The 16,851-nt window shown below is 52.2% G+C and overlaps 2 protein-coding genes across 6 annotated transcripts; one reads left to right on the top strand and one right to left on the bottom strand.

The window, feature by feature from the left end:
• The first annotated feature begins 37 nt into the window (after positions 1–37).
• On the top strand, positions 38–3,604 carry NUDT17 (nudix hydrolase 17). 4 transcript variants are annotated; one of them, XM_049879897.1, is made up of 8 exons: positions 847–1,207; positions 1,427–1,604; positions 1,827–1,852; positions 1,997–2,089; positions 2,384–2,482; positions 2,707–2,843; positions 3,191–3,375; positions 3,490–3,577. In XM_049879897.1, the coding sequence occupies exons 1-8, from the start codon at positions 1,016–1,018 to the stop codon at positions 3,492–3,494; spliced, it is 915 nt and encodes a 304-aa protein (XP_049735854.1). In that variant the 5' UTR covers positions 847–1,015; the 3' UTR covers positions 3,495–3,577. The 4 variants fall into 4 exon arrangements, with proteins under 4 accessions (XP_049735853.1, XP_049735854.1, XP_049735855.1 ...); XM_049879895.1 differs by having other exon boundaries at positions 866–1,207; positions 3,223–3,375; positions 3,490–3,604; XM_049879896.1 differs by having other exon boundaries at positions 38–1,207; positions 3,191–3,581.
• Positions 3,605–4,535: 931 nt separating this feature from the next.
• Positions 4,536–13,484, bottom strand: PIAS3 (protein inhibitor of activated STAT 3). 2 transcript variants are annotated; one of them, XM_049879886.1, is made up of 14 exons: positions 13,303–13,484; positions 9,852–10,269; positions 9,608–9,692; positions 9,329–9,379; positions 8,995–9,085; positions 8,249–8,383; positions 7,918–8,023; positions 7,274–7,347; positions 6,990–7,150; positions 6,109–6,242; positions 5,860–6,028; positions 5,539–5,672; positions 5,315–5,352; positions 4,536–4,810 (listed from the first exon to the last, which is right to left on the bottom strand). In XM_049879886.1, the coding sequence occupies exons 2-14, from the start codon at positions 10,264–10,266 to the stop codon at positions 4,547–4,549; spliced, it is 1,857 nt and encodes a 618-aa protein (XP_049735843.1). In that variant the 5' UTR covers positions 10,267–10,269; positions 13,303–13,484; the 3' UTR covers positions 4,536–4,546. The 2 variants fall into 2 exon arrangements, with proteins under 2 accessions (XP_049735843.1, XP_049735842.1); XM_049879885.1 differs by lacking the exon at positions 13,303–13,484 and adding an exon at positions 12,365–12,490.
• Between the last annotated feature and the right edge of the window lie 3,367 nt (positions 13,485–16,851).

Raw genomic sequence — 16,851 nt, 5'->3', positions numbered from 1 at the left:
AACACCTACCATGTGCCAGGCACTGGGCCAAGCCTTAAGGGTACAAAGATGAATAAGCATTGACTGTACAGCCTAGTGAGAGGAGACAAGTACATGTAATTTTGGGGGGAGGAGGGAGCACCTAAAGTGAAGAATTATTAAGTTCAGAAAGGCAACAAAGGAAAAAGGGTCAGCAGGCAGGAAAGGAAGCACAAAGAAGGGGATGCAATCTGTAGTTTGAAAGATGATTTGCCAGATGGAAGTATGGGATGCAGGGGCAGTCTGCTTCTAGAGGAAACTGCAAATAGGATATGGTTAGAAAACAGAGTACGAGTCTTGCCAGGATTAAAACGAGAGGCAAGGGCAATGACTGGTGCCACACAGTGCTAAGGGTTTACCTTATCTTAAGAGCAGTGGGAAGCAACATAAGATTTCTGTTTTAGAAAGAACACTCTGGCAGCACCATAGAAGATGACTAGGTTGGGGCAGGACTACTTGGAGACTCACCGTAGCATTTCAGAAAGACTGTGACATCTTGAACCAGAGCAAGGGAGGTAAAGACATGAATTTGAGAACAATGGAAGGGCGGAATCTGTAGCACTTTGTTACCCTTTGTGTAAAATGAAGGAAAGGAGTGGCAATGTCCAGAATGTTTCTTGGGTGTCTGGCTTAGAGACTGATGTAATTAATTCGAGGTGATACCTGCTATAACATACATGTGTGCATGTTATACAGGGGTGGTTATAGGTCAGCCCACAGCTGGTGGAAGATGACATGTGAGCCCAGGAATCATTCCAGGGTCATTGTCCTAGACAGAAAAGATGGAGAGAAAACAGGAGCTGAGGATCAAGAGGTGTTCCTCTTTGCCAGGCAGTAACATTACGCCCATGGGTCGTCCCCAAGGGTTGCGTTTAGATTTCCCGCTGATGTTCAGGAAAGCCTGGCTTCCCGTCCACTCCGCGGAGCGCTCCGAGGCGAGGAGCCGCTGGGCCGCCAGAGGGCGCCATGCGGGCCGCGGTGACCCAGGAGCTGCGTCATGGCCGCCACGCGTGTGCTGCTGCTCCTGTCCGGGAACTCTGAATCCGCGAGCTTCGCACGGAGCGTGTGTGGCATCCTGGGCGCCGGGCCTGAGCTCGGGCCATGGCCCACGTACTGCAGCTTCAAGCGAGGACATCTCGTCCTCTCGGCCAGGCCGTTCCCAGGCGCATCAGCCAGGCTTCCGCTCCAGGTCGGGAGTGGCGGGGACCAGCGGTGGGGAGTGAGGGCAGAAGGCGGGAACTGGGGATCGACTGGGCGCTGACGGCAAGCGTCCTGGGGGCCCCGCCAGCCCGCCCCACTCGGCCTCCTCCCCCTTGCACGCGGTGGTGCCCCACTTTTGGAGGCCATGCCACCCCACTGACGCCCGCACCGCTGCTGGAAACTTAACCTGCTGGCTCTCTCCTGCCAGCGACCCCCTTTCTGCCCTTTTGCGGCCCAGCAACCCAGGGCCTCCGCGCCCGAGCTGCCCACAAACCGAGGTGTGGATTTGGGTGTAGCCGTCGTTCTGCAGTCCAGTGACCAGACTGTCCTGCTGACACGAAGGACCCGCACCCTCAACATTTCCCCCAATCTCTGGGTACCCCCAGGTGAGCTCCCTGGGGACAGGGCCCAAAGTCTAGGGAAGAAAAGTGCTCTCTCCCAACACAATTATTCCGTCCCAGGATATAAACGTGGGTCCAAAATGTAGCACGTCGACAATCACAAGGAGCTGCAGCTCCATCTGTGACCACTAGAGAGCGGTGTGAACGCTGAGTGGGCGTCACTGGCCAAGCCCAACACTACTCACATATTGGCCCCCGTTTTTGCAGGTGGGCATGTGGAACTTGAGGAGGAGGTAACCCATGAGCTGACCAAACCTGCACTCTTACCCTGAGACCTAAATCTGGGACCACCTTGGTGTGGGCTGAGGGAGGGGCAAACAAAAGGACTTGGAAGAGTCAAGCCCTGGCTATCCTGACCTGCCCTCTCCGACTCCCAGCTGCTGGACGGAGGACTTCGAGAGCTTTGGGAGGAGAGTGGACTGCAGCTGCCCCAGGGCCAGTTCTCCTGGGTCCCTCTGGGGCTATGGGAGGTAAGACAGGGGCCCTGGAGACCCTTCCTGTTTACCCAACTTCTATTTAAGTCTCAACAACTTCTACCATCAGTCTATAGAACAGCCACTACCTGCCTTGGCCATGAGGAGGAGGGAATGAGGGGTGGAGAGCAAGATGGAGTTCCCCCAGACTTACAGCCCTCACCCAGGTCCCTCTAGCACCATCTCTACCCTCCAGTTCCTTAGTTCTGGGCCAGCATTTTATTTCACCCTAAGCTGTATTTTATAGTCTCAGAGACAGTAAGTTCTCACTTTGTGCTGTTTTCTTCTTAGTCTGCCTACCCTCCTAGGCTGAGCTGGGGTTTCCCCAAATACCATCACATCGTTCTCTATCTACTTGTGATCTCCCAGGAGTCACAGCAGCAGCTGCAGGTAGGGCTGGGGTGGAAGAAGGAAGTGGGGCCCAGGGACACCCAGGCAATCTGATTCTGCCTATGATTAAGGTAGCGGAGGGGACCTAAAAGACAGTGAAGGTAACAGACAACAGCCCCTCCCCAGCCCTGCCCCATGGCTCTCTCCATTCCACCTGTGGGTCTGCTGTCGAACAGGCCTCCCAGGAAGAGGCCTGACTGAGGGATCAACATGTCTGGCCCTAGGCACGGATCCAACCAAACCCAAGTGAGGTGAGCGCCTTTATGTGGCTGGGACCAGATGTAGCAGCTGCAGTGGCTGCCACAGAGGATGGAGCAGAGACAACCAGAACTGTCCCCCAGGACCTACCACCCTCTGTACCGTAAGTAAGAGCTTCACTCCAATCCCCCAACACACCCACACACCACAAGATTCCACTTCTGTCCCTTCCTCAGGATGGAACTGTGTGTTGTGGGGAGATTTAGGGAGTTGGTCAGGTGATAATGAAGAGAACACAATATCAAAGACACTGACCATTCAACTCAAGGGCTCCTGCTCAGACTGGCTAGCACTGAAGACTGAGGTTGCAGTCCCAGTTCTCCCACAGGGGCAAATCATTTATCCTCCTTGAACCTGTTTCCTTTCTGTAAAATGAGGTTAACCCCCTCCTGCAGCAATTGGGAGGATTAGATGACCTAATGGAGATGGAAGTGCTTTGTAAACCACCAGGCACAGACCAGACAGAAGTTGTCATTACACAGTGCAGTGGAGCTGCAGGAGGATGGAGAATTCCAACCTCTGGCCATGCCCATGTCCACACTGCTGCAGACGACCCCAACCACAGCAGAGGCCAAAGAGAGAGTCAGCACGGGGACCAAGTTTGCCCTCAGGCTCTGGCTGCAACACTTGGGCAGGTAAGAGTATAGTACTTGAGGGCTCCACGTCACTGGGCTGGATGGTCTAGATGTGGTTTTATGGGCATGGGGGAGAGGAAGGAAGAAAGAACAACTGCTCTTGGAAATCCTCAGTGTGACACCCCCACCATGTAAAAGTGGAGCTCGCATGGACCCAGGGCCAGCAAAGGAAGCGCCGAACATGGACCCCCTTCCCCCGAGCCAGGGGTCTGGAAAACAAAGTCCGTAGCCCATCCCTAACCCACCTTCGTGACACTCACAGAACATTCACAACTTTTATTATGGGTAAGAACTTCACTACAGCTTCAGGAATAAAAAGTAAAATTACAATGTTAAGTTCTAGGCCCTGGAGGAGCCTGAAAAAGGAGACTGGAAAGGAGGGCACAAGTGTCCTCCTACCTCCCAGGAAAGGTGCAGAATGAACCAACCACAGGCCTCTGGAAACTCAGGCCCGGGGCTGGTCAGCATAAGAAACATTGTGAATTAAATATATAAATAGAGAAAGACCCGAGCAATAGGCCAGGCCCTGCTCCCAAACCCTGGGGATCAGAACTATGGCCTTATCTTCTCCTCAGTCATACTGGGAAGTGGGAAGCAAGGAAAGTCATCTTTGGAGTATTTTGGTTTTTCTTGTTTGTGTACAAAAAAAAATTACAACCTAAAATAGAGTTCTCTGTCCATGTGTCTGTCTCAGTTTCTCCACTTGTCTGTTTGGCTAAAGGGAACGGAATGGACATGAAGAAACAATGGATGCAGGGAAGGAATAGAACCATGGGTTTGGGGGATGGGAGGACAGGGCATCTGGAGGACAAGAGAGGGGCCCCTCTCCTTACAAAGCTTTAGACATAGTTAAGGCTGATTCAGCCCTTCCCCCAATTCAAATCCCACCCCTTGCCTGCCATTGCCTAGGTTAAGATACCCAAAGGAATGTGCAGCCATCCAAAGAACATTCCCAAAAACAGACCCCGTATGTCCTTAAAATGAGGTTAAATGTTAACCCTTTGGGTGCTGGCCCTTACCAGGCAGAGATGGCCAAAAGTCAGGTGTCCATGAAGGTCTGTCGGGCCTTTGGCCAAAGCCTCCAAAGGGGTCAGAGTGGCCAGGGGTCTGGACTCCACTTCATACTTGCTCAGTGTTGGGGGGGCAGTGAAGGTTCCACAATCCAAGGGACTCAGTCCAGGGAAATGATGTCTGACCGACAGCCAGTCAAGGAGGGCCCTGAGGGCAGGGGCCCTCCATGCCCCTCCCTCAATGTCCCCCCAGGAGCCACAATACTGCTGACACGGCCCGGAGTGGGTGCTGGAGGGGAGCTGCGGTGGGAGGTCCCCAACGGGGCCAGCGGGCCCAGGAAGTGGGAGGGGGTCCCCCGGTACTGGAAGAAATGGCCAAGGGCATCCTGTTCGTCTAGCGAGGTGATGACAGAAGGCCCATAGTGCTGGGAGGAATCAAGGGCATAGTTTAAGATTTTATCCTGACTTCAACCACCTCCCAATCACTCATCTCAGAACTATCATATGGCGTAAATCAACTCCTGTGGATCACTAAGTATTCTCCCAGAAGCAAGAAAGCCTCTCTCTCGCCCCTACCTCCCCACACTCCATCCCTTGTTTTCCCTGCCCCGAGACAGCCCCTCCAGCTTTGAAAGGTGTGGCATGTCCAGTTAGGGCAGGCTTAGTGTTCAAGTGCACTTGAGTGTGGGGGCGGGGTGGGCAGGCTGGGCCACAAGAGTAATGGGATCTAGGAAGACATGGGTAGAAATCCAAGAAAATGGAGCCTAGGAGGGAAATAAGCTGCCTGCCTCTTCCCCTCCCCTCACAGAAAAGCTGATTCAGGTCCTTGGGTTGGGGGGTGGGGAATGAGAGAAGAGGGGGCCCATCAGTGCCTAGAAAGGAAGCTTCGGGTATGTGAGATCTTCACAGGAGAAGAAGGGACCACTTACCGGACTCTCAGTCTGAAGGAAAGAAAATAAATCTAAACCTGGCAGGAAAAGAAAAGCAAAATTAGTCTCCTGTCTGAACCCTTTGCTGCCAAAAAGACAAAGAAGTTTCTTAAACTGTGGGCCCTCTGTGGAAAGCCAGGAGGCTTTGAAAAGGAGCAGAGGTTCTGATCAGTTCTGGGGAGGGTGTGGCAGTGCAGGGCCCCACCTTGTTACTGGTGTCATACCTTGGATATCAGCCCCCAGCGGGAAGGCAGGTGGGTACTCATGTAGTGGGAGACTGGACAGGAAATCCCCGCCCAACGTGCCCATAGCAGGGCTCCGCAGCACCGAGGATGGCTGGTGACTAGAGGTCAGGACTCTATGAGTGGAGAGAAGGAGCTGAAGCAGCTGGCGAGCCAGATGCCCTCACCCAGCTCAGCCTCCCAAGTCCTCTCCCTGTCACTGCCACCCTTTCCCTTGCCCCCCCCCGGCTTGCCCAGTGATCCAAAAGGACCCCTGGCTTCTTCCCACTCCTTCTGCTGCAGATGCAGCCTATTTCCTTGTACCCTTTGCTTCCAGGCAGGGCTGGGATGGCAGCTGAGGTGACAGGACAGTGCTTCTTGGCCGGGGGCAGGTCCTCCTCATCTGAAGAGCTTTCTATTGTCAGGTCAATGACTTCAACCTTCTTCTTATTCTCTGATGGATTTCCCTCTTGTACTGGGCTGTACTGAAGGCCTGCAAGTGGTAAGAAGACTGTGTCTCAGAGAAGAGGCCATCTAGGATTTAGCTCAGCTGGAGGACAGGGGGTCACTCACCATCCAGCCCATACCCTGGTGGGGGGCAAACCTCAGATGCCTCCTTCTTAGGTTTCATTGGGCACCAGGATCCATCTTCCATGAACTGGATCTCATCACAGTCCGAGCAGGAATTAAGAATCTCCATGAACAAACTGGGGGAGAGGAGGGATAGGAATTCATGGGGCTGGGAGATGGCTGGACAGTAGCCAGAGTTCTACCACTCACCTTCCTGTACCTCAGTTTCCTCATCTGTAAAATAAGGGATATTACCCACCCTACTGACCTCTCTGAGTTGTTGCTGGAATCAAATAAAGGCATATAAAAAAGCTTTGTAAACCCTAAGTGCCAGGTTTAAAAATAAGTGCATTCTGCACACCCGTTATGTGTGGTGCTAGGAACAAGACAGAAGGAGCGGAGATACAGAACTCCATAAACCATCTCAAAAAGGGCACTGAGAACAAGAACCATAATGTGGACTCTGGAAGGGGGTTAAGACTAGCTAGATCAACACACCCAGGCCCTCAAAAGTGCCTTATTGCTTTTCTCGATGGGAGGCCAAGTAGTTGTTATAAGCAATATAGTATAACAGTTCAACGTGTTGGCTCTGCCACTTATTTACAATATAGCTTTCAGCAAGACAACCTCTCTAGGTCTCAGTTTCCTCATCTGTAATAATAAACCTATTTCACAGGGTTATTATAAGGATTCAATGAAATACAGCATGTGAAGTGTTTAGCACGATGCCTATTACGTAGTAAGTCCTCAGTGCCAATGTAGATATAGATAGAGACTGGTAAAGGGGATGGAAAGAGTGAGGTGACAGGAGATAAACAGATGGGGTTCATGTGAGACGAGGTCCTAGTGGCTATTTTAGATAAGAGGAAGCAGAATGGCCCTACCCATCAATGATCAGAGATTCATAGGGAGCTTTCTTGTCGCACACAGGACATGTCCACGTTGGCTTCTTCTCATTCATCTGTAGATACAGGGCAGCATCGAAGCTCTGCAGGTGGGCGCAGGTAAGAGCACGGCAGGGGACAGTCAGCCGCATCTTCCCTAGCTGAGGAAAAGTCAGAGTTCTCTGGTCAGAGTCTCCACATCCCAGAAAACCTCACTCTAGGATCCCTGGGAACCCTCCTCAGAGTCCAGAGGTTTAACCCAATCCTTCTCCCCTTGGACTCACCGGGCACATGAGTGACACTCGCAGACTGGTAGTAGCTACCTCACTGTCTGGGTCAGCAGTCAATTTCTCCTTAACTGAAACAAAAGTAAGGCCAAAGCCAGGGGGTCAGCAAGACTAGAAAGGAAGCCCAGAAGTTGGTGAGGCCAGAATCGGACTGCTCTGGCAGAGAGGCCTTTGGGGACCAATGGGATGTCACATGGAGGGGAGGTTCTGGAATCTGGATTATGAAAGTTGGGTGAAGGGAGAGATCTCCCCTTCCCTGAAGATGTTTAAACATGGCTGGGTGACACTTTCGCAGAGATGATCTAAAGGGAATTGAAGCATCACGTGAGGGTTAAATTAGATGATCCTTAAGGCCCTTGCCTATCCTGACAGGAGCTCATATTCCAGCAGGGCTGGAGTTGGGGTCTGTAAGGTACAAAGTAGTTGTATGAATGGGAGCGCAAAGGTGTCACTCAGCGCCTGGGAGTGGTCCGACTTCTCGACCACGAAGACTGATAAGCGGGATGGGGTCAGGGTTGGGGCTCATGTAAGAGGGGAAATAAGTTGTCATAAGAGGGGTGTAAGTTTGCTTTTGAAGGCTGGAGGGCCAGAAAGACTGAGATCCAAATCAGAGGGCAGAAGAGGGGGAGGATGTTACTTACTCAGTGCCCGGGAGTGGTCTGGGTTCCGGATGCCCTTTGCTCTGAGCTTTTGCAGAAGGGTCCCTGCAGTCAACTGCCTCACCAGGTATACAGACAAGGAGTAATTCTACTTGGAGGTGGCAGGGGGAGGGGGGTGATGACAATCAGCCTCAGCTTTTTACACCACCACCCCCTCGCCCCATGAAGGCCAGAGACAGTGGGTTAAGGCAGAGAGTCCCAGATAGAGGAAGGTGTTTCACCAAACCAGGACACTGGATGATTCTCCCTACCCCGTTCCCTGTTCTGCAACATCCCCAGGCTTCTCCAGACTCCCTGTCTTAGCCATGCTCACCCGTCCAAACTCAGATGACCAGTTGACCACAATGGTATTGGGAACAGTGGCCGACAGTCGAGCTAGTGGTGTGATGTTGATGGGGCGGCTGGGCCTCTTGGGCTCAGCACCATTCTTGGTGGGGGGAAGGTAACCCTGGGGAAGGGAGAGACTGGTCACAAGAAAGGTTTCTCTGGGAAGGGGCTCTGCTATAACGAGATATTTTGTCTTAGGTTACTCACTCCCTGAAGGGAAGGCCGGCTCACTCATGACCAATGGTGTGGGGGCCCGTTCAGTGACTCACAAAACTGGGGCACTAAGGTTATGCGTGGGGTTCCCTCCTGGGGCAAAAGGAGGGCTTATTCATTGACCAAGGAAATGGGAACCTACTCACTGTGTCCCCTAAGGTGGAGGAACAGGGATGCCTCACTTCCTCTCTCCGCTCTGGGGTCATCACTTTTAAGTCTTCTAAGAATACCCTTCCTCTGGGTTCTGACAGAATTGTTGTTGAGCCCTACCTTAGCACTCTGCCGTTTATACTGATTCATTCAGTAAACTGAGCACCTATTATGTCCCAGGCACTGTACTAGGCATGTCTCTTTATGGGTCTGTCTTTCACACAGACTTTATGACAGCAGGAACCATGATCTATTCATTTGGTAATCCCAGCACCTAACACGGTACCTGGCACATAATAAGTGTGTAATTAACATTTGTTGAACTGAACTGAACTGAAGAGGGGAACAGAAGAAGGGAACAGCATTTACCGGCAGGGGGCACAGTTTCCCATTGACCTTGACAAAGAGGTTGGGGGGGAAATAATCCTCCTGGGGGCAGCTGGTCTCACAGAGACAGAACCTGGTGAGAGATGGAAGAGGGTGAAAGAGTGGGAGGCAGTTTCTGGAACAGAATCTGGCAGAGAAGCAGGGAACCCCGGAAAATCAGTCATGGATGTCTGTAGCCATCCACATCCCACAAGAGTCCCAAGGCTGGAGTGGGCAGTGACAGAGCAGAGATATATACCAGGAGTATCTGTCATAGCCCTACTTGACTCCCATTCCCAATGGGGGACCAGCAGAGCAGGGAGAGAAAGCAACTCACCTTAGCTGCACCTGTATGGTATAATCACATTTGGCTCCTGGCAGAAGCTCCCTGTAACAGAGAGGGAGAGATGTTCAGCATGTGGCCCTAGGAGGCAGGGATAAGTGGGTGGAAAAACGAAGTTAGATATTTAAAGACTAGAGAAGAGATACTACAAGACAATGAGAGACAAAGCAGGTGCAGGAAGATGGATAGGGAGAGCAGGGGGGAACAGAAGACAGAGAGCAGAGTAGAAGGATAACCGCCCAGAAATGAGGCAGAAGACTGATGGGGAAGTACCTGGATGTGAGGATCTGCTGCACTTGCTGGGGTGTAAGGGCAAAGGTAAAGTGCGCTTCCTCAAACCGCTGGCTAGAAGTGGATGCTAAGGACACAAAGGGGCAGTTATTCCCAAGCCCATGCACAAGTGGCCACAGAAGTTGACCCCATCCCAGATTCCTGATCCCACAGGGCTAAAGCCCAAGAAAGGATTGGGGAAGAGGCATGGGGTCCAGGAGGGCCGAGGAACCACAGAGTGGCATACCGAGGGTGGTGGGCCGGATGAGCTCCCCGTAGACTTCATAGAAAGGCAACGGTTTCATAGTGACATCAGGGTGCACAGGCTGGGGCAGAGACGGGTGCATGTCTACTTCACGTTTGGGGACCAGCACAGTGCCAGGGGCCAGGAGGGCCGGGGGAATGGGGGCTAGGGGGCCAGGGGAGCCTACAGGAGGGGTACCAGGGGGCAGAGAGATCAAGGAGAGATCAGAGGGCCCCAGGGTCTTCCGGGGAAAGCGTCGGCGGTAAAGCTCTTTGATCTTCATCTGGACGCTGGGAGCACAGCTGGATTTGAGAAGGTGCAGGGCCTTGGCCAGGAGCTCGTGCTTCCTTCCACTCTTGTTCCGGCCAGCAAAGCCAAGGAGCACCTGGAGCTCAGATACTCGGAAGCTCATCACCATGTGCTATGGAGAAGAACAGAAGCTTGAGGATCCTGCCAAGGACACTGGGGCTAAGCCGCCCATTGGGCAGTGCCCCTCTCCCTCCAGCACTGATCAGAAAGATGCTTTGCAGCTAGTGGGTTACTGTCAGGCAGCCAACCTGGCCAGGGGGACACCTCAGTCTCATTTCAACAACTCTCAGGTCAACCTCCCCACTACCCCCCAGCTTGAGCAGCCCCCGTCTCCCATGCCTGGAAATTGACCACAGTGTGGGCAGGGAAGCCAGACAGCAAGCCATCCCCAGACACACCCTGAGTCCACTACATCCTTCTGCCTCCATCTATGGACTATTTTTTAAGCTGCTTATCTCCTCTCCTGCTCTTTCTCAGACCCATTCCAGCCCCCTGGAAAGAGAATAAGAGACAGGGAGAAGGATGGAGAGAGGAAAGGATTCAGGCTAGACGGCCTTACGGGGAATGAAGAGACAGGTGGTTAGACGATTGTGCCCCACAGTCCACCCCTCCCAACTACCTCAATCTGCCTCAGCTACTTGCCCCAAGTCTCTAAAGCTTTTGTGGACAGGTCAGGGTTCAATACTCCTAACCCCCCCAAACCTTGTCTCTGTGTCATCTGTGTTAACCACCCTTCCCTTCAGTCCTAGTTTTCTAGGAGGAAAACAAGACCAAAACTGGGGGAAAAGGGAGAACAGTGAACCACTAAGTTCAGGTGTCCTGCCTGTTTACCTGTTTACTCCATCTGCTTTTCTCCTATATAGAGAAAATAAGTTATTCCCACTCAGTCCCTCCCAAAGGGGTGAAAGAAAAGAGAGCAAAGCTCTAAACAGAAATCCTGGGAGAATGAGGAGAAGGCGTACAAATCCTGATCCAGGATACAGAACTGCAAGCTCCCAGGGTGGTGCAAATGGTTAACACGCTTGGCTGCTAACCGAAAATTTGGAGGTTCGAATCCAGACAGTGGTGCCGCAAAATAAAGCCCTGACAGCCTACTTCTGAAAAATCAGCCAATGAAAACCCTACGGAGCACAATTCTACTCTGAAACACACGGGATTGCTCTGAGTCGGAATCAATTCGGCTACTGGTTTTACAATGGCACCTGGGCCCACTGGCCCAATGGCTGGACCCCAGCCTGCCTAGGGCTGTGGCTCCATTCGAAAGGGGCAGAATAAAGCCCGGAGGCAGAGGGATGAACCCACTAGTTTTAAGGTTCTGTGACCTATCCTCTGATGCAGTTACCCTCAGGCTGTGTGTGGTGATGGGAGGGCACAAAGAGCTCTCTCGTTGAAGGGCTCCTTTCCATGAATCTCTAGAAGACTCAGCCACAGGCCAGCCTTGCTAGCCCTTCAAAATTCTTCCCTTCATAGGAGGGGTGGCCTTATGGCTTGGTCCATTTTGAGAAATATGGTGAACAACTTGCTACTCTTCCTTCTTCCTCCTCATCCTTATCTCCTCTGTCCTGGCTTTAGCTTTCCAATAGTTGTGCCTATAACTGCCCCTCCTTCCTATCCCAGTTTCACACTCCTCTGCCACAGCCCAAAGACACCCACTCACTAAGGCAGGACCCTCCTCTCAGCCTCCAGGATGCTTTTGCCCCACCCCTCAAAGTATCTGCACGCAGCCCCGCCCCCTATATCTCAGCCGCCAGCTGGGTATTTCCCAAGGTTGGAATACCAAAAGCAGCCCCAAAGCCTCTATACTGTCTATTGCATTTCCCCGAGGACCCTCTCCTACATCTGCCCGCCAGTCCCATCCCTACCTCTGCCCCCTGCTGTCGCATCTCTTGGCCTTGATCAACTAGCCGCCTAAGACTCTACAGCAGCTTTTCCCCCGGCCCTACCCCTACATCTGCCCCAACTACCAAATCCGACTTCTACCCGCGTCCCCGCCCCCTGCGCCGCGGCCCCCAACAGCTGCAATTCCCCTCAGCCCCGCCCCCGAACCCCACCGCAGCCCCTTCTCTCTCATCCCTTGCAGCCCTACAGCCATTCCCCGCCACGTCTCCTGCTGCCACCCGAGCCCTCAGCACCCAGTCTCGGTCGCTGCCCCGATTCGGCGTACCGCCGGGATCCGTCCAGATGGGGATGGGGGAGGGGGCCGGTACCTTTAATTCGCCCAGCTCCGCCATCTTGAGACATCGCAGGCGCCCGAGCCCGAGCCGGAGCTCAGGCCCAGGGACCGGCGCACAACTCCCCACCCCGGCGCCGGCCGCAAATGCCGCCTGCTCCGCCCCGTCCGGCCCCCTACACCGCCCCTTCCCTGCCCCGCCCGCCTGGCTCCGGACAAGCCCCAGCCTCCGTCCCTCCCTCCGCGGCCGGACCCAGCCCCTGCACGTCGTTGGCGGGTCTACAAGACGGGTAGACCCGGAGGGAGTGTACGGCCTAAAATCGCGGGGTCCCGGAGGGTAACGGAGAGAAGGCGGAACCGAAGTGCCTGGGGGAGGGGAGATTTGCCACGCCAGACTTGGGAGGGGATGAGCTTTTAGGGAGTCAAAGATCCTTGAAATATGGAGGGAAAGTATCGGAAACTGCTCAGTCTCAGGGGAATGGGGGAGGAGGGTGGCAAAGTTAGAGCGAATACCCTCATGTCAATCTCTCCAAATTTAAAAAGCTAAAATCAAAGAGTTTTACCAACTCGCGAAATGGGTGAGCTCTGCTGCATTTTAGGGAAACTACGGAATCATAAGGAAGCTATGGTGGCCCAGTGACTAAAGCGCTCGGCTGCTAACCGAAAGGTCGATGGTTCGAAACACCAGCCGCTCCTGGGGAAGAACGATGTGGCAGTCGGCTTCCCTAAAGTTTACAGCCTTGGAAACCCTATGGGGCAGTTCTACTCTGTCCCACAGGGTCGCTGTAAGTAGGAATCGACTTGATGGCAGTGGGTCTGGGTTTATGGAGTCGTAAACAGTTCAGTTCAAGACGGCTATTCTCAGTCCTCTGCCCCCACTTCCCCCCCATACACCAACTACAGTGTAGCTCGTGGTCCAGCCGAAGTACTTCAACTCTGCAGCAAAAAAAGTTTGGTGCTGAGAGCGTGACTTACCAGCAGTCTCAGGGAACGGGGAGGGGGTTCGGAGGGTTCCGAGGTGGGCCGGGGAGGTGGGGAAAGGGGGCTCGGCGTCGCTCCGGCAGTCTGCACGGCTGGAGTCCTGTCCGGCAGCTGGACGCTGCAGCCGCGGCTCGGCCTGGGCGGGAGCTCCGCCCGCCCCAACGCTCGGGCTGGGTCCGCCCCCTCCGGGGTAAGCCCTCCCGGACCGCCCTGCTGGGGAGGGGGCGGGGCCTGAGGCTGGAGGGGGCGGGGCTCGGTGCCCAGTGTTCATGAGATTAACTCTTCATGTGAGTGGATCGGCGAAGACAAGTTCTTGGATCCCATCTTTCACACCTCTCTGATCCCTCGCGCTGGCATAACGGCTTGAGGAGGAGGCACCCTACAAATAAGAGTGTGGACCAGGGATGTGGCCCCATAAAGAGGTTCCTACTTTCTCCCTCCCTGGGGGATAACCTGGGTCTCTTGAATCCAAAGTGTGCCTGGCCCTAACTCTACGTGTGGTTCCCCACCCTCTACCCCAGATACACATACAGTCCTCACAAGAGACCCTACATCTTGGTGTAACTGAAGGTGAGCAGAGCGGAGGTTTTCTTGCCCGTCTCTGAACTACCTACTCTTCTACCTCCAAGGCCTTGGACTCTTCAGGGGCCCCCTTCTCAAAGAAGCTAATTACTTACCTTAAGGCCCCAGAGTAAATCCGTTTTATATCCATAAAAACGTCAACTTTGGGCAGTGAACCCATACTAAGGAGCCCTGGTGGTGCAGTGGTTAAGAGCTCAGCTGTTAACCAAAAGGTCAGCAGTTCAAATCCACCAGCCGCTCCTTGGAAACTCTATGGGGCAGTTCCACTCTGTCCTACAAGGTCGCTATGAATTGGAATCCACTCGCTGGCAACAGGTCTTAAGAACCTTAAGTAAGATCCCTGGGTGGTATAAACCCTATGGAGCAGTTCTACTCTGTAACACATGGGGTCACTATAAATCAGAATCCACTCCAGGGCAGTGGTTTTTGTTTTGTTTTAACAGAAGGACCTAAATGTCCTTTGTTCAACAAATATTTGAGTGATACTCAGGGATTGTTAGGTGCTGTGGACACAAAAACCTTGCAGGAGCTCACATTCTAACAGCAGCGACAACACATGTTAAACCCATAATCAGAATACTCAAAGTATTTCAATAAATAATATGAACAATTCCCTCATGTAGCTTAAGCCTTCAGTATAATCCCAACCATGAGACCCCATCCAAGCCATAAGACTGAAGATGCCAGCCTACTAATATTCCCAAATACCTGTTGAAGTGGCCCATGCCAACTACCTTGTGGAATCTATCCCTATGGAAAATGTCCACCCTCTCCTGACACTCAGGTTCTTTCCTTGATGCTCTGCTGTCTACACTGGTAGGCCCCTCAGACTAAACCCAGGCTCAGGTGTTTGGTTCTAAATCCCAACTGCCCCTTCCTACACCTGAATTGTCATCAGGCCCTATGCCTTTTTTTTTTTTTTTTTTTTCTTCGTTCAGTTCAGTCCTCTAGATCAAAAGTTACTATGGATTAGTTTTTATTATCTAATAATTTTAGAATTTGTGGGGAGAAAGGGTTGGAAGGTGATTACAAAGAGATGGGGGACATTTTAGTAGTGATGGATATGATATCTTCATTATCTTGATTATGGTAATGGTTTCACGAGTTTAAACATATGTCAAAATTTATCAAACTATACACTTTAGATATGTGCAGTTTATTGTATGTCAGTATAAAATTAGAAGAAAGTCAATCTCACCTTGGTTCCTAGTGATTTTGTGAAGGAGGGATCTCCTTTAAAAACGAATTTGAGGTTATAAATTTTGGCATTCCTGCAGAATAACAGAAAACTGGGAACCAAGGCAGCTGAATCTGGTCCTGTACACAAGTTCCAGGAGGGCAGGCACTTCTTCTGTGCTGTTCACATTGTATCCCCAGGGCCTGGCACATAGCAGACTTTTAAAATATCTGATGAATACATTAACAGAGAAAGAGGGGGAAACTGAAAATCAGGGCCAAGTTCCAGGCTGAAGGCAAAGACATTATGATTCCCATCATGGCCCACCAAGCTTTACCTCCTGCCTTCCTACTCTCACCTACACACTCCCATCTGATGCCTGGGGCTCCAGGGGGAGGTTTACAGGAGTAGTGAAGTCCCTCCCTACTACAGTCCATTAAACAGGCTGCCCAGCAGAAATAGGGAGGAACATTAGGGTTAGAATTGCTTTGTGAAAGATTTGTAAAGTCAAGGAATACTCCAGGGCTTGGGGTTGTTGGGGTCACAGTTTACGGGGCTGTATAGAGGGAGATTGTACAGAAAGAGCAGCGGCTGGAAAAGGTTCCACTCCTATGCTAACGTTAACATCACTTACCACTCCCACAACTCAGCCATCCTGGATCAGCTTCCAGGAGCCCGGGAGGGAGCCAAAGGCCTGGTTTGCATTACCAAAGCAGTTTCCTGACTCACAATTAGCCAAATGATCTACCCCCTCTCTGAACCTTTCTCTCTGCAGTTTTTTTCATTTTTCCCACCCGACTAATGAGGAATGGAACAGTCCTTCTATATTTTCTGGTAACTGGGAGCAGGCAAAAAAGAGGTTCTGTTCTCCTTAATAGAAGTCCCTCGGACCTTTGTGATGCTCTTCATCTGGCAGCTGCTCTCTTTCTCCCCTTCTCCTTTCAATCCCTGCTCTCTCCATTCTCCCAGCCTTCAAGCAGCCCTGCGCCCACCCATGCAGACTCCAAAACTGACCTGCACCTTCTCTAGGACCGGATCTACATATCTCATCTGCTCTGTTCCTACCCAAACCCTGAAGCCAGCCCAGCCCCTGGAGCCCATGTGTGGCCCCTGCCTTCAAGGCAGCCGCTCCCCCACTTTTTTTCTCTCAACCCAGCTAGTTTGGCATCTCCCGTATAAAATTTTTCAAAGCTGAAGGCTGAGCATAAAACGATTCACAAATAAGTTCTTTTCTCACCACCTCACATAGTCCTTGCCCCCTCTTTCCCCTGCCTGTCTCAGTTTCCACCTAAGCCTGGTGCTCCGGAAAGGCTTCTAAAGGTTGGTTGGTAACGAGAGGCAATTTAGTATCTTTTTTGCCAAACTGCTGCTGTCTGACCCAGCGTGACCCCACAGAAGGCAGGCTGAGAGAAGGAATGGGAGGGACCAGAGTGTAGGCCACAAACTGCTGTTCCAGGTTTTGGAAGAACTCACTGCCTCACTTTTACCTAGCAGTCTGGCTGGCTGAGGAGCAGGAAGGGGAGGAGACCCCACAGAAGTGACCAAGACAGATACATTTTTTCAGTCTGAGAACAGAACTGGAGGGAAGAAACCAACTGAGTTCGTCTTCATCCCTTTCCCAGGAATCGGACTTTTCATCCCCGTTTGCACCTGGGGCACAGAACAGTAACCACATAAAATAAACCCTCGAATCTAGACGCATGGTCTGATGCATGACAGAATATTTTAGATTGTACACCTTAAAGAAAATCCAGGTCTTTCAATTTCTCCTCCTTAAAAAAGGT

This window comes from Elephas maximus, chromosome 3 (genome assembly GCF_024166365.1).
Source record: "Elephas maximus indicus isolate mEleMax1 chromosome 3, mEleMax1 primary haplotype, whole genome shotgun sequence".
NCBI lineage: Eukaryota > Metazoa > Chordata > Mammalia > Proboscidea > Elephantidae > Elephas > Elephas maximus.
The sequence above is the reverse complement of the archived record's forward strand: the minus strand, read 5'-3'. Positions and strand labels throughout refer to the sequence as shown.

Bases quoted from the DNA above. Each gene is read 5' to 3' on its own strand.
- NUDT17 (XM_049879895.1), top strand. From the start codon at position 1,016: ATGGCCGCCACGCGTGTGCTGCTGCTCCTGTCCGGGAACTCTGAATCC. The intron at 1,605-1,826 runs GTGAGCTCCCTG...CCGTTTTTGCAG, and splicing joins CAATCTCTGGGTACCCCCAG to GTGGGCATGTGGAACTTGAG. The intron at 1,853-1,996 runs GTAACCCATGAG...TCCGACTCCCAG, and splicing joins ATGTGGAACTTGAGGAGGAG to CTGCTGGACGGAGGACTTCG.
- PIAS3 (XM_049879885.1), bottom strand. From the start codon at position 12,388: ATGGCGGAGCTGGGCGAATTAAAG. The intron at 8,384-8,994 runs GTAAATGCTGTT...TCCCTTCCCCAG, and splicing joins GGAAACTGTGCCCCCTGCCG to GGTTACCTTCCCCCCACCAA. The intron at 5,673-5,859 runs GTACAAGGAAAT...CTCCACTCATAG, and splicing joins GCCCTGCCTGGAAGCAAAGG to AGTCCTGACCTCTAGTCACC.